This window comes from Manihot esculenta, chromosome 10 (genome assembly GCF_001659605.2).
Source record: "Manihot esculenta cultivar AM560-2 chromosome 10, M.esculenta_v8, whole genome shotgun sequence".
NCBI classification, from domain to species: domain Eukaryota; kingdom Viridiplantae; phylum Streptophyta; class Magnoliopsida; order Malpighiales; family Euphorbiaceae; genus Manihot; species Manihot esculenta.
In genome coordinates, this window is record NC_035170.2 from 32,044,812 (window position 1) to 32,061,095 (window position 16,284).

A 16,284-nucleotide genomic window follows, 5' to 3' on the forward strand; every position below is an offset into this window, starting at 1 on the left:
ATCGACTTTGGTGCTCTTCTCCTCTATTCGGACGGTGTTTCTTTCTGTTTGTTGGTGTTGATCTTATAAATCTCGAGTATTACAGGTAAGGGACTATTTGAGATGATCTGTAGCTGAGATTTGAGTTGTTTTGAGCTTCATACGAGTGCCCTTTCATTTCTATCAACAACTGCATGTGGCTTCAGAGAGCCAGTGGAATAGGTCCAAAGCTAGAATGTGTTGAAGTGGCCCTCCATGTCTATATGAGAATGCAACTACCGATTTTTTCACGTCTTCAGTGACGCAGAAGTCGTGATTCATCTAGTTCGTACTTATCTGGGTTTCCGAGGAGTTTTTGGACCGAGCTATGATAGGTTTCAAGGACGCTCTCTTGATGTTTTTACTTACTGTGTTGTCTTCTTGAATCTTTTGAGCTTTCTTGAAGCGTATTGTCGGATGCGTTTGCGTTGGTCCAGGGGAGTTTCTGCTTATTTGCAATAGCTGATCCCTACGAGTTCTTAGGACAGTTTTGCTCCTGGTTTCTCGGCGATGCTCCCAAGTTTCAGAGGATGGGTTTTGAAAGATTCAGGTTGTGGGCCTGAGTTTTTATTATGGGTTGTGAATCTACTCTGTACCTTTATGTTCTTTATTTTTTATTACTCTTTAAGACTTTTAATCCAATTATATTACATGATAAAAAAATTATTAATTGATTAGATTTAAATCAAAGGGCCCATTTAGTCATTATCTAATTAAGTCCTTAAAGATTTTTTTATACAATTAAATCCAAAAACTTTTAATTTCAATCTAATAATTGTAAATTTAACGGTTTTATTAATAGAGTGGTAAAGTAAATTTTTAATGAATAAAATACTAATTTTATATTTTAAATAATTAAAATAAAAATCAAATAAATCATTCCTTTTCACTGCCTTGACCATTTCACCAGCCTTGCTATCTCTCTCTTCAAAGTGGAGATGTCTTTGGACCGAACTATTAATTGATTCATTCTCCAAGAGGAATTGCCTAAAATTTTATCTCTTGAATAATATCTTACATCTTGAATGAATCCATTCGAAAACATTAAAATGATGTCAAAATTATAAGAAATTGAAAGCATAGCTCTAGATTTTTGTTCATCCCTTGTTGAGATAATATCTCAAATATTTTGAAGAAGGTTAACTTTCTCGTGTGTGTTATCCTCAACTGATCTTGTAGTAGCTTGTCAAGTAAATATTATAGTTGTATAGACAACTTTAGGTCAAAACTCTTTGGGACGTCTCTTCACCTTCAACATGCATCTAACAGTTTTAACGATAGTTCTATTCTTCCTCTTAAAAACTCTATTTTGTGGTGGTAAGCGCTAAAAGTTAATGTTCAATTTCAACTTTCTTGCATAATTTATCAAACTTATTTGAAGCATACCCATCACCATTATCAGACCTTAAAGTTTTAATAACAAATTCATTTTGCTTCACAACAAAAGTTTTAAATTTTTTAGAGACAATGAACACTTGACTTCTATTGTAAAAAAAAAAAAACACTCAAATCATCCTTGTCATATCATCAATTAATAGGATGATAAGTTCATTTTAGCGGAGGGAAGGAATGCTCATGAGACCATAGAAATCAATACGGATTAACTTGAACTTCTCTCTAGCTTTCTTAGATTCTCATTAAGTACGATTTTTTATTACAAGTTTTGCATCAATGAAATTAAAAATATATTTTTTGTGGTATTACACCCTTTTCGATGTAATGTTATATAAATATTTATGTTATCATAAAATTAGTAACAAATAATTATATTTAAAAAATCTAAACAAGTATAATATTGAATATTGCATTCTAGTCATTAATTTTGGTAATCCAATTTGGTCAAATTATTATTTGATTGGTAAGATAGATTAGGATTGAATTATATATAGTTTATATCTTTGAATCTTGATCATAATTACTAATGAACTTTTATAATTTTAAATTATATTGCAATATTTCTTTTACTTTTTCGTCAAATTTTGTGAATTATCTAATTAAAATTGAGAACCCCTCTCTATCATTTCTATTTTAACTTATTTTCTCTATTTTTATTCTCTTTTTTTATTAAGTTTTTAATTGGAAAAAATTTGAACTTTTTTTTTCTTTGGATGCTTTTAATTAAAATTTCAAACAAAATAATGAAGGTATACTTTATATAAAAGATAATCATGTTATTTCAATTCATTTAATGGGTAATATTTAATGAGAACATTATACAACAAATAAAAAAGAAAACATGAAAATGTAGTAACTGGAATTTTAAATCACAAGCGCTTACAAATCATTGTGGTTGAACTTATGGTATAAACTTGAAGCACTTCTATCTCTTTAATATTTTAAAAGTGGGATTAGGGGAGAATAATGGATTGACAAATATACCCATAATGAATTGGTATAATTACAATGTAGAGCTTAATTTGTCTAGCTATTGAAAAAGTAATTTATTTTAATTTTTATTATTTAAAATTCTATTTATTTATGGAAAATAACTTATATTTAGAAAATATTTTTCATAGAAACATTATACATACTAGCTCAGCCAATGTAATGCTTATCAAGCCTTTAGAGTCCTCCAAAGAAGAGATCTTGGTTCAAACGTTTCAGGTAAACTAATTAAGACTTTCTCCTCAAATAGCATTAACCTTCTCCAGAAAATACAGGTGGAGTAGGAGCTGAAACATTACTTGAAGCCATCTCTTAACATTTTTAGGTATTAAAGGTTTTTGAGAAGCTACTTGACTTCTTTCTCTCACTCACAGGTCACACAAAGACCATATGAAGCTCTTGTACCACCATTAAAATTTCTGGTAATGAAAAAATAGATGAGAGGAAGAAGAACTAGAAGGAACAAGGCTTGGAATAATACTTTTCTCTCTATTACAGAGAGTTCTTTTATTGACGAATACATATGTAAAAGAGAGTTACATTAGCCAAATACACAACCACCTACTGCTCTAAAAACTACTGCAGTAGTCAAGTAACAACTCTCATCAAATTAATGCGTAAACTAAGGTCAAGTAAACTTGGCAAAAGCAGCTTTTACATCAGTAAAAAATACACAGCTATAAGGACCTAATCATAATATAAAATAGCTTCCAACTATGTAGGAAAATCTCATTATATCAACAGTTTTAGATTGTAAGAATTTGTTGCAATACTTTGTTTACTTTCAAGTATTTTGTAAAGAAATCTTTGAATTAGTGTGCTCCCTATTAGTATGAGCTGCTGTTTCTGTCTAATTTGGTAGAGTTGGATATCACCCCACCATGTGCACTTTATGAGTTTTTGTTTGATATCAATAATATATGAAACCAGTTTGTCTTTAAAAGAAGATCCATGTGTTCCTTCTCTCTGTTTTCATAGTTCTAAATTTGAAACTAAAACAATGAAAATGAAATCCACAGGTCTTCTCATATTGGGTTGACTTGCCCAAGTATAGGCAAACATGAAACATGAAATTGTCCTGTTATGGAATTCTAAAACAATAAAACATTTTAAGCAACATTAGTAGCCATAATTCGTAATTACAATCTACACCTATCATATGTTTTTTTTTTGGTTGGATAACAATTTTATTGACTGACCAAAAGAATAAACTGTACAAACTACTCACAAGAACACCAGGGCATAAAGTAGCCCTAAACAAGGCACATCAGCACATCAACTAAACACAGGTAAGCTAATTACAGTTCCATCTACTCCAGTCATAGCCTCCATCACTATCGATCCTTGTCATTCATTAGCTCAGGTTCACACGCATCACAACTTTTGCTGTAACTCTGCTGGCATTAAATTTTCCCTACTGAACACCACCAAGTTTCTTTCCTGCCAAGTATAGTAAACAGTGCAACAAATGCAACTCTTCTAATCTTTGCAATGAATGATTTTCCAAATGCTCTTTTGTCATCCAACTTTATCACCCCATGCCACCTGTATAGTGTATAACCTCCCCCCCACCCCCCCAAAAAAAAAAAAAAAAAAGAAAAAAAAAATCTCACATTTCTGTGTAATCACTCTTCAATTCCTTTAATATAGCTGCAGCTGAAGAACAAGTGTTTAATACTCTCATCCTGGCATTTGCAAAGCTCACACACTGCATCATATACAATCATCCACTTGATCAGTCTAGCTTTAGCAGCTAGCCATGCGACAAAAGTGTGTCTAGGAACAACCTTACTACCCCAAATCAATTTCCACCAAGTTACTTTTTCACCATCTCTTATAAAATACTTCCAGGCGCTAGCAATTATGTATTTCCCTGTGGTGGTAAAATTCCAAATAATCTCATCCTCTTGCTCCTCCCTCACCTCATAGTTTTTTTTTTAATCTCAGACCAAGCTTCCTCAGTAGCACTGTTTAGAGGATCTAGCAGCCTCCATTGACCCTCCCCATACCAATCCTTGGCCTTTGCAGTTTTAGGTACATCAGCATCAGATGTTAACTGTAGGGAATTTATCTACCACACTCTTTCCATTTAACCAAGGATCATACCGGAAAGAAATTTCTCCTCTGCCCAGTTTATAAGAATAGTGACTTTTAAGCAAATTCCTTAGATTCACTAGATGCCTCCAAGACTAACTACTAGCTTCTAAGGGTTTAGCTATGCCCCAGAAACTCACATTCCTCAGCTTATTCTTAGCCGTCCAGGAAGCCCATAGATATGATTTAACAACAACCAAATCCCAAACTTGCTTCCCTATTGCTGCTTTGTTCCAAGACATAACCACCTTGATTCCTAGGCTACCCTTATTCTTTGGCCTACAAATTTTATCCCCAGCAACAACTCATTTCTTGCCCCCTTCAACAGATCCCATCCACAAGAAATTTCTGCACCTTTTATCTATATCTTTTGCTGTAGCTTTAGGGATAGAAAGCAAGAATGTGCAACAGCAGCATACATGCAAACTTCTAAGAATAGAGTTGATGAGTTGAAGCCTCCCAGCACAAGATAGATGTCTGTAAGAACTTGTTACTCTGGCTGTAATTCTTTCAAATAACCTCCTACAATGATCCTTCTTCACAACTGTAGAAACCAGTGGAACTCTCAAGCGAGTCACAGGCAAAGACCCCTCCTTAAAATTTAGGATCTGTAATATTTTCTCTTTAACAAGCCCCCAAAACCTGAACGCCAAACACCAAAGCAAAGTGATTCAGGGCACCATCCAACACCTCCATAAATTCCCCTATCACCAAGACTAAAAAGAATAAATCATTTGCAAAATATAAATAATTAAGCTTTGCATCTCTGCATCCCTTATGAAATTTAAATCGATATGTACCTAAACAGATACTGCATTGCTATAACAAATAGCAGAGGGAGACATTGGGTCTTCTTGTCTTACTCCCCTCCTCCTAGGAAAAATGCCCTCCATAAATCCATTCACCATAACTGAAAACCAAGCAGATCTCACACAAGTCATTACCCAATTTACAAACCTGGAAGGAAAACTCCAGCCAATCAATATTTCCTCCAGAAAGTTTCAATGGACTGAGCCATAAGCTTTCCTTACATCTACTTTAAGAGCACAACAGGCTGCAGCCTCCCTTCTATGACAATTCCTAACAAGTTCATGGGCTAAAAGCACATTGTGAACTATCTTCCTACCGGGAACAAAAGTTGATTACGCCGGGCTTATTTTTCTGCTTAATACTCCCCTATCAGCTTGTTATAATTTTGGCGATAGCATCATAAATGCAAGTACAACAGGCTATGGGTCTATAATCTGTAAGCCCCATGGGGTTAGGAGTTTTGGGGATATGGTCTAGACTATATAACAGTACACAACAATTGCTTCTAAAAATCAACTACAGCTTCCTTGATTCTACAAGGGACATTCACCCCTCCTACAACATTGTATTTCTGACCCCCATAATCTTCACAAAATTATGAAAGAACTTGGTGTTAGAATCACCAAGATTAATCTAACATATCCTAGATTTTTTGCTATAAGATTTCTCTTGCCCCAGTAACCTCCTGTATTGTTGAACTACAACCCTTTCCTCATAAGCAAGCACTTGATTAAAGGGCTCAAGTTGCAAGTCTCTTTGAACTCTTTCCATATATTGTCTACATTTTTCCACTCTATCATAAATTTAAAAAAATCCTTCTCTATTTAATTTCCTTGCATCTATCTAGTTTCCTCCATATTCTTAGTTTCCTAAATATTTGTCCAGGTTAAGTAACATCCTCTTGATTTTAACTCGGCCAATCCAGCCTACTCACATAGTCTACAAAATCCATAGTGGAAGTATTATCAACATACAAACCACCTACACTCTCTTAACCAGCCAACATAGAATTAAAATTCCTTGCAACCCACTAACTTGCTCCATATAGACCTTCTCTCCATACAGGAATTTCTTGCATACACCACAGTCGATAAAAAGTCCATCCCTTCATAATGTACTTGGCAGTGAATCACATGCTCAATCATCATTATAGGCTGGATAGAGATGTAACAACCCGGAAACCGGACCGCTACCGGTGCTAGGATCCAGATCGACTTAAGGCCGCCGGGACCCGTAGTAAGCCTGACATACATCCTGTACAGCTGGTATAATCCCATACATGATCAAATATTTCCATAAAACATTAAAACTTTTCCTTTCCCAAGTTTGACCTGTGCATGCACTATGTTTGAACACATAGAACCCCAGGGTCAGCATACCCTATGTCAAACTCGGTACATCAATACAAAACATAACATAAAACTCATGTACAAAGGGATTATCCAACTCGGGCCAAGCACAAATAATATAACTCTGTACACATTACATAATATCATTTTACATTACATCATGTCCACCACTATTTTGTTACATACACTTCATCCTAGCTGCTATCCCGTGCTATCTCTGACTGGCCTTGCAAAACTGGGAATTTGGGAGAGGGATGAGCTACTAAAGCCCAGTGAGCAGAACAGAAATAAAAAGCAGTTAAACATATGTTTTCATGAAATGCATCACATCACAAACATATCACATTAAGGATGAACTTGTCACCTATAGCCCTCTACATATCGTAATATGTCCAACTACGCCAGGGGCGATACGGCCTCATCTGGACTTCTCTTATATAACTTATATCATAACATGTCCAACTACGCCAGGGGCGATACGGCCTCACCTGGTCTTCTCTTACATATAACACAGTGCCAGGGGCGACCTGGTCTTTCTAGCTCATGCCATACCTCATATCATGTCATCTTATCTCATATCAAGGGCTAAGGATCATCCAATATCCATCCACATCAACAACATATTATGCAATGCATCATATTCGTGGATTCTAATACAAAACAACCTAATACATATCATGGCATTTTATGATGCATGGATCATGCTCTAAAGTTCATTTGATTTCTCAATTAAAAAGATTAAGTTTAGTTCCACTCACCTTAAGCAACTGCTGGGCGGGACTAGATCAGAACCAACTAACTCTGAGGGCCTCCTCGGTTCCTCGGGTCCAATCCTACACAGGTGGACTCAAATGAGGTACCAAACCACTCTAACATAACACTAAACATCTCCCCAAAAATCCCTCTAAAACACCTCAAAACATGCATGCAAAACAGGCAAAGGAAGGCTGGACAGGGCACCTTCGGCGGCCGAATGCTCCCACAGATCCGAAAGTTAGGCACTTTCGGAGGCAGGTTCGGCGGCCGAAAGTCTCCTCCAGAGACGAAAGCCAGGCACTTTCGGCGGCACCTTCGACGGCCGAAAGTCCCTTCCAGAGCCGAAAGTCCATTTTCGGAGGCAAGGTTAGGCGGCCAAACCAAGCATTTCGGTGGCCGAAACTACATTCGACGGCCGAACCTGAGTTCATCCAGAACTCAGCCTCTTATACATTCAAGCCTTCAAAACCTTCCAAACACCCAAAACATGCCTCAAACCTCTCCAAAATATGCATATGCCCTTAACCATGCATAAAGGAGCTTAACTCAAGCTTAAACTCCACCAAACAACACATCTAGCATACAAATAGCTCATGCTCAACCTAGGTCAAAACCATGCACCTCATGCAACTCATACATAAAAACCCTCTTAACCCTTCATAAAACTCATTTAAAACATCATAAAAGCTAAGGATCTACACTTACCTCTTGAAGAACGAGAGTTGGTGTGACCCCAAACTTGAAGATATGGAGAATCCAAGCTCCAAAGTCTCCAAGCTCCAAAATCTTGCTCAAAGCTTAAAACTCGTCAAAACAAGAATAAAAATCATAAAAACCTTGAGAGATTTGAAGAAATCTCATGAAAACATCCTAAGAGAAACAAAACCTACCTTTGGCCAAAAACAGAGAGCTCCAACACCCTCCACTTCCGGTCAAAGGGCTTTTATAGGTGGCCAATCGCCTCTCCTTCGGCGGCCAAAACTGCATGCAAAACCATGCAATGTTCGGCGGTCGAACATGGACTTTGGAGGCAGCAAAACCATGCAAAGTTCGGCGGCCGAACTTCACTTTCGGCGGCCGAACCTGGCAATTGTCCTCTTGGTCTTTTCCTTTAAAAACATATAAAAACATATTAGAAAACCTTTACTTTATCCTTCTAAAGAGCTCCGACATTAGAGATTCCACCGGACGGTAGGAATCCCGATGCCTGAGTCAGCCGGGTATTACAAGAGATGTGCTGCCGATTAAACATAATCCAAATCCTCCCCAATGGAGGCCTTCTTATAGTTATCTATGACTTTCCAACTTGTTAATACATGTTAACCTCAACTTATTCTGCACTTTATACCTCTTTTCAAGTCTTACTCTAATTTCTAAAACACCCAGGCCTTCAGTTTATTTCTAGCAATCAGAGAGTGCACCTCCAATTGCTTCTTGGGGTCATTGACTCATCATATTTAATTACTTAAACCTTGTGTTGGTATTGTAATCAGCATTAGCCAAGAGAGACAAGTGACCAGCAACTACACTCATACTTACCTCATACTTTCTTCAGGAAATTATAGTAACTAGAAAGAGAGTCATGTTTTGAATTAAAGGGCATGCTAACTGTTGGCAAAATCCCATTTCCGTGCTATGGAAAGGATTAGAGGGCATTGAAGTGCTGAAGAGGTTGTTGTTGATGCTGCTGTTGTGATGGCACTTGGCAGTGGAGGGCTGATGGTGGCAACAATGAGTGCTTTGTGTTGGTGGTCGAGAGGGGTTAGGTTTGGAGGTAGGGGATAAGTCGTGTTGGTGATGCCATGGATTTTGTTGGCAGATGAAGCAGAAGTGAGTGTTTTCCTCCTCAATTCTCAAATCAAAAGTTCAATCCTCAAACTCAAAGTTTTGGAGATTAACATCATACAAATCTCATCAACAAACATGTAAATTTTGATAACTACCATATTTCATCATAAATTGTATTTATCTCCAAAATTTTTTAAGAAAACACTCATATACAAATTCATCTTACTACCATTGCAAAGCTCAAGGTATATATATTAACACCAAACAGATCTCATCGTAAAATTACATGCAAATTTCAATACTACATCTCATAAAAAATTGTAATAAAATTCTAGTAATATAAATACTTAGACTCCCATAAGACTCTAATACATATTCTTCTTCTTCTCAATCAATAATGGAAAGTTGCATCATCTTTCAGTCCACCACCACAACACCATAAAGTGTTTGAGAGGGAGTCGCTTGCCACTTTTAGGAAGGAAGAAGGGCAAAACCAAAGAAAGCGAAAATTGACCAACAACACACACATATGGTGCAGATTACCAAACTTTGAGTGAGGAAATACCACATGACACTTGATTTTTAATTTCTTGCATATTCATCTCTTTTGACAGAATAACATAAACGAAGTGAGGCGATGGATTCGAGGGAATAGAGATGGAGATGGAGATGGAGTTTGGGAGGGTGAGGGAGATGGAGTTCAATTGAGGGAGCAAGGGAGATGGAGTTTAGTTGAACGAGATGAAAATATGGAGTTCAATTAAATGCGCGACATAATGAGCGATAAGTGAGTGAGAAGGAGAGGAAAAGATGAAGGAGAAGCGGCTAGGGTTGATGAGAATGAGATGATATATATTGGACAATTTTAACTCAAAAACCCAAACTGGGATTCGAACCCTTGCATCACAAAAGAGAAATTAAGCCTCAACCGCTAATCTAAGTAGACAACTACTATAGCATGGACATGAACCGAACCGAACTTATTAGACCGACATTTAAAAAAAAAAAATAAAACCAAACTGAACTAAATTTTTTTAATAAACCGAACCGAATTGTTTATTTAGTTCGGTTTGGTCAGTTATTTCGGTTTAAACTAAATACTCTCACCCCTAATGTGGAGTGGGGAGATGAGCTTGTGGCGCATAGGCTTATCACCTCATCCTATTTATGGATCACTGGATGAGACTATAGTCTACACCCAATCATGGCTTTAAGGAGTTTTTTTAATTACTTATTTTAAGAAAATGATTATTAATTTTACCATAATCATGGCTTTAAGGAGTTTCTTAATTACCTATTTTAAGAAAATGATTATTAATTTTACCATGGAGTACATAGTACAATGATGAAATTTCTCATTCTCCAAACGTTTATCTACTTACACTACAGTAGAACTAAGTCTGTTTCGATGAAGTGAAGAAAACAGAAACAAAGTGTAATTTCTAAGGTTTTATGTTCAAATTAAAGGAAACTAAAGGAAATAGCATGGTATTTCCAATTTCCCCAAAATCTAAGCCCACTTTTTATTTCTTTCCATTTGGAAGGAAATCAAGAGAAATGGGAAGAAATAAATTGAATGGAAATTTTACTTTCTAATATAAACAAGTTTTGTTTTCTAATATAACGTTCATAACACTATTGGGACATCCAAACTGTGTAAGAGAATTTTGACTTCATTTTCTTTTCTATCGTTTAATTTCTTTTCCCTTCTCTATTAGATAGTTGCCCAAACATTTTTTTTCTTTTTTAAACTCTAAGTATGCCATGTGTATTGAGACAAACATATGCAGTTCGAAAGGATTAATTATTCAGAAATACACATAGTAACAGCAAACATAAAACTGAAATTAAAGGAATAGTCCAGCAAAACCCTATTTAGGAATAGGGCAGACTAATCAAGCATGGAATACGCACCTTGTCCTCAATCAGCATCAACGCCAAATTCTTCATCATTTTTCATATTGCCACACACATTACACTCCAAGAGAATAGACGACTGGTTATTATCAGACGAAGGCAAAGGAGCTAGAGTTCCCCAGCAATTTTCACGATTACACATATATCTCAAGAAGAAATAAGCGTGAGGAAAATCGGCCTCATATTCTGAGGTTGCCTCCTCTACCATTGATTCGTCACGGTCCTCCTCCATTGCCTCATCATCATCATCGCCCTCATTGTCTTCGTTATCAGACCAATTAGCTTCGACTTTACATCGGTCACATTCGCAGGTAAATCCATATTCCTCCAGCAATCTCTTCTTCCGGTTGGAATAATTCCAATTAACAGGAAAATAGCTCAAGCAGATCTCTCTCCCTTGGGGGACATCATGAATCATCCTGATAATCACGTCAGTGTTACGATCTGGTGCAGTGTCGACGTAATCAAATCTGCAAGCATTTGGAAGGCAGTCATGGTTGAAGAGGGACGCCTTCGGGTATATGCCATAGGCTCGGACAGATCTCTGCCCGCAGTTTTCTTTATTGAATTCCATCGGTTCCATTATGCCGAATGCATTGAGCTTGTCCTTGGAAAGTAGTGCGGAGGTAATTTCAAAGGAGAAGGAGAATCCGTCAATTGGGGGAGGAGGGCAGAGGGACGAGATGAGGGAATGTAGAAATTGAGCAGCTGCGGCATCTTTATCCTCCCCATAGCCTTGAAGAGATAACAAAATTTGGAAGTTGGGAGGCGAGACAAGGGCAAGGTTGTAGGCGGCGATGAGGAAACGAGCTTGGATTTGGCGCTCCAGAGGTTGATGCAGTACAAGGGATGGGCAATCCCGCAGGCGACTTAGAGCTTGGCAAACCCAGGGAGTGTGGGACGAGGCAATGGAAGCCGAAAGGCAATGTTGGCTACAGAAACGATTTTGAAAGCAAGATGGGCATGATGAGGCTGCCGATGCTGATTCCAACTTTTTAAAGCAGTTATCGCAATAAATTGAGGTTGAGAAAAGCGGTTGTTGTCCATTGAGAGGAGAACCAGAGTAGAGGAGGATTGGAGAATCCCTAAGCACGATATCTCCGCCCCTCAGTGGCTTAGAGGAAACGATAGCTCTTCCTCTCCCTTCTATCTCTTCAATCTGCAATAGGCTCTCACTCGCCATGCCGGACATTGTTCTCTATTCTACCTGGCGGCGGCGGCGTCTTGCTCTCTGGCCACTTCCCCGCACATTCGCTTTTAAAGCTTTAGACCTCTCGAGACCCAAGTCAGGACCTTGTGGACCTTATAAAACTTGCGATGTATGGAGGGAAATAAAGTTTATATTCCACCCATTTTTGTTTTTAATTTAGGTATAGGTGTGAGAAATTTTTAGTCCTAATTTTTAGAATTATATTAAAATATTTTTACATTTTTATTTCAATCACTAATAAATGATATTGTTAATTTAAATATAAAGTAATATTATTTTTTAATAGTAAAATATTATTTTTTATATTAAAATATTATTTTTATTTTTATAATTTTTTTAAAAAAATTATAAAAAAAAACTATGTAGTTTAGCACATTTACGCTATAGAGTCTATAGTTGATAAAAAATAATAAAATAGCAAATACCATATAAATTTGATGATGTTGTAATTTTAAAATAATTTAATATATGAAATTAAAAAGATAAAAATTATAAAAAGTGAAATTATAAAAAGTGAGTGTTTTTCATTAATTTAAATGAAATTAAAAAAATTATAAAAAAAGTATCCTATGATTTAGAGTATTTTTCACTTTAGATTTGAACTTAAGTTTGTATTAAAATAGTACGCTCTAATATTTTATCGTTAGCAAAAATATGATAAAATAGCATCGATTTTGATGATGTGGTAATTTTAAAATAATTTAAAATATTTAAGTTAATTTAAATAAAATTAAAAAAAAATAAAAAGTATTGTTATATTTTGATCAGAAACGAAGAAAAAAAAAGAAAAACTCAATTCTTATCGTTCTAGTTTATTCCTCTAAATTGTTAGGATTTTTACTTTGCTTCAAATTAGAGTTTTTGTTTTGCTCCAATTTGTTTTTAATTAGATTGATTGAAGCAAAACTACATCTAATTGTAAGGTTTGGAATTTCATTGATTGAAGCATAAGCTATCGACATTGTGTTAGTGAGATTTAGCAAAGTCACAATATTGTGCAAGGTGAAAAAGACTTCGTTTTTGTGTATTCTAAGGTATGTAAAACTACTATTACAATCCTATATAATCCTCATATGATGTATAGGGGGGGGGGGGTTTATTGAGCGTATTAGAAACAAGAATATAGACTTTCTATTCCAGTTTGCGTTGATTGGATACAAAAAGGACTATGGCTATTCTAATAGATGCAGAATATGGTTTAAGATTTTTAGAATTAATGAGGATGAAGCATATGAGGAAATTTTGTCAGATCATAATGTTAACAATATGTTAGATTATAATAAAGGGGAGCTATATATAGATGTCTATTTTTTTTGAGAATGATCCTGCTTTAATAGTGGATTCAGGTGTTGGAAATGCTTTTACTGGTAATATGGAACCGTAATAGAGTAATATGGGACTCAATGCTACAATTGAAAAAGCTAACAATAAGATTGATGAAGCTAACATTCAAGGTGATGAGTGTAATGTAGAGGTGGAAAATATTACACCTAGCACTGGTAATGAGGATAATGATACTCTGTTCAGTCTATAGGATGTGATGTTAGTGACTTGGAGATTGATTCTAATGATAGTGGTTTCAGTGAAATGTAAGCAGATTATGAGGGTAGCGATGATGAAATATTTGTGGGTAACACTGGCCAGGAAGAAGCAAGGGCAAATGAGAATGTTGCTAATGAACCAGTGCAATTTGACCTTGGAGAAGACCATGTTGAAACTGAAGCGATACCTAAAAACTGAAGAAGATCTTAGAAAATTCAATGAGAGGACAATGAGAGATGATGATTACCATAGTCCTGAGTCTTCTAATAATGAATCTGAGAATGAATTTATGGACTTTGATGAAGAAGTTGACTTCAAGGATCATGCTCTATATAAAGGCATGAAATTCACCAGTGGACATGTATTTAGAAAAGCCTCAAAGGAGTGGGCTGTTAGGAGAGGTTTTAACAATATGCTTGTGAAAAATAATAAATTGATTATTACTGCAATTTGCAAGAATAAGTATGGTTTTAGGATTCATGCAAGTAAGCTGAGGGACTGTGATACATTTCAAATTAAGACTTTTAAGGCAGAACATCATTGCCCAAGAGTCTTTTATAATCATATAGTTAGTTCCAATTACTTGGCTGCAAAATACTTGGAAGATTTTGGGGGAAATCCTAATTGGGATGTTAAGGCAACGCAAAAGAAGATATAAAGAGAATTAGGGACATAAATTTTTCTAAGTGTCATAGAGCAAAAAACAGAGTTAAAGCAATTATAGGTGGTGACATAAAGGAGTAATTTAAAAAAGTGAGATCATATGCACTATCCGTGATGAAAACAAACCCTGGTAGCTACATAAAGGTGTCTACAAATATCTACAGCCAAAGTGGTCTTTGCTCAGATCCACATGAACCACTTTCACTTTCTAAAGAAATGACAGTTTTCCAATACATATATGTTAGGTTTGCAGCTCAAAAACAAGGGTTCTTTAGTGGTATTAGACCATTAATTGGTTTAGATGGATGTCATTTAAAAACTTCCATTGGAGGACAATTGTTATGTGCAGTAGATAAAAATGTGAATGAGAATATGTTTCCACTTGCAATGGCTGCAGTTGACATTGAGAGTAAGGAATCATGGGTTTGTTTTCTCAAACTATTAATTGATGATTTTAGACACCCCGATTAAAAGCCTCAATTAAACCTTAAAAATAAAAATATATTCAATATTAAAGATAATAAGTAAGATGCTTAAGTCATTGATGCCAAAGAGTGAGCATAGATTCTGTGTAAAGCACATGTATTATAATTACAAGGTAGTCTTCAAAGGTTTAGAGTAGAAGAAGAAATTGTGGTCAGCAGCTTGGGCCACTACTAAGAAAACTTGGGAAGTTCACATGACCAAGCTGAAGGAGATGGACCAAACAGCTTATGATTGGGTCATGAAGCATGATCCCTATACTTGGTCAAGATCTCACTTCTCTGAACATACAAAGTCAAATGCTTTCCAGAATAATATAAGTGAGTCCTTCAATTCCTATATCAAGTATGCAAGAAATTTGCCAATATTGAGCATGTTTGAATGGATTAGAAGGAGATTGACGAAGAGGTTCTATGTCAAGCTAAATGCCATGAAGAATTATAAAGGAGACATTTGTCTTTAATGCCCAAGAAAAATTAGCAGCAAGGAAGATTGAAAGCAGAAACTGCTTTTGCACACTTGTTGGGAATAACAAATATGAAGTTGATTTCCATGGTACTCAAAACACAATTGATTTGGCAAACAACACATGTAGTAGCAGAGTTTGGGATTTGATGGGTTTGCCATGTAAGCATGCATTATCATGCATTTTCTATAATAAAGAGATACCAGAGATGTATATGTACAAGTATTTCTCCAAGAATACTTATGTAGCCGTGTACAATCATGTTATCAACCCTGTTCCAAGTAAAGAGGAATTGGAGCATTCTAATCCTTATTTTCTTTGGTCTACCTGCAGGCCTACTGACAATTGGAGGTTGAATTTTAACTGATTTCGGAATAATAGTTTCTGTCGTACAAACTGTCAAGTTTATCATTCATGCTACCATCGATTTCCGATTTCGGCATAGCGGCTTTCATTGCAAAAACTGACAAATCTAACATCCGGTGCCTGATTTTGGAATAACAGCTTTCGTCACACAAACTGTCAAGTCTATCACCCATGTTACAATCGGTGCCTGATTTCGGCATAACAGCTTTCGTCGATTAAAATGACAAGTCTCTCACCCATGTAACAACCAGTGTCCTGTAACATCCTCTGGGTCCACACCAGTGAATATTGTCCGCTTCGGGTCAAGGGATTGAAACCCTTTCTTCCCTCACGGGTTTGTTTTTGGGTCAAGGGATTGGTTACACTTTCTTCCCAAAATGCGTCCACTGGGGTCTCTTAGGGCTTGCCCTTATAAGGCTTCCCCCCTCCTTACCTCT

The 16,284-nt window shown here is 36.1% G+C and overlaps 1 protein-coding gene across 4 annotated transcripts; it reads right to left on the reverse strand.

The window, feature by feature from the left end:
- Positions 1–2,803: 2,803 nt before the first annotated feature.
- Positions 2,804–12,409, reverse strand: LOC110624821 (histone-lysine N-methyltransferase ASHR2). Of its 4 annotated transcripts, XR_002489476.2 has the most exons (3): positions 11,115–12,409; positions 7,415–7,489; positions 6,746–6,891 (listed from the first exon to the last, which is right to left on the reverse strand). XR_002489476.2 is itself a non-coding variant. In XM_021770166.2 (2 exons), the coding sequence occupies exon 1, from the start codon at positions 12,307–12,309 to the stop codon at positions 11,122–11,124; it is 1,188 nt and encodes a 395-aa protein (XP_021625858.1). In that variant the 5' UTR covers positions 12,310–12,409; the 3' UTR covers positions 2,804–2,822; positions 11,115–11,121. The 4 variants fall into 4 exon arrangements, 3 of the variants coding, with proteins under 3 accessions (XP_021625858.1, XP_021625857.1, XP_021625856.1); XM_021770166.2 differs by lacking the exons at positions 6,746–6,891; positions 7,415–7,489 and adding an exon at positions 2,804–2,822; XM_021770165.2 differs by lacking the exons at positions 6,746–6,891; positions 7,415–7,489 and adding an exon at positions 3,406–5,139.
- Between the last annotated feature and the right edge of the window lie 3,875 nt (positions 12,410–16,284).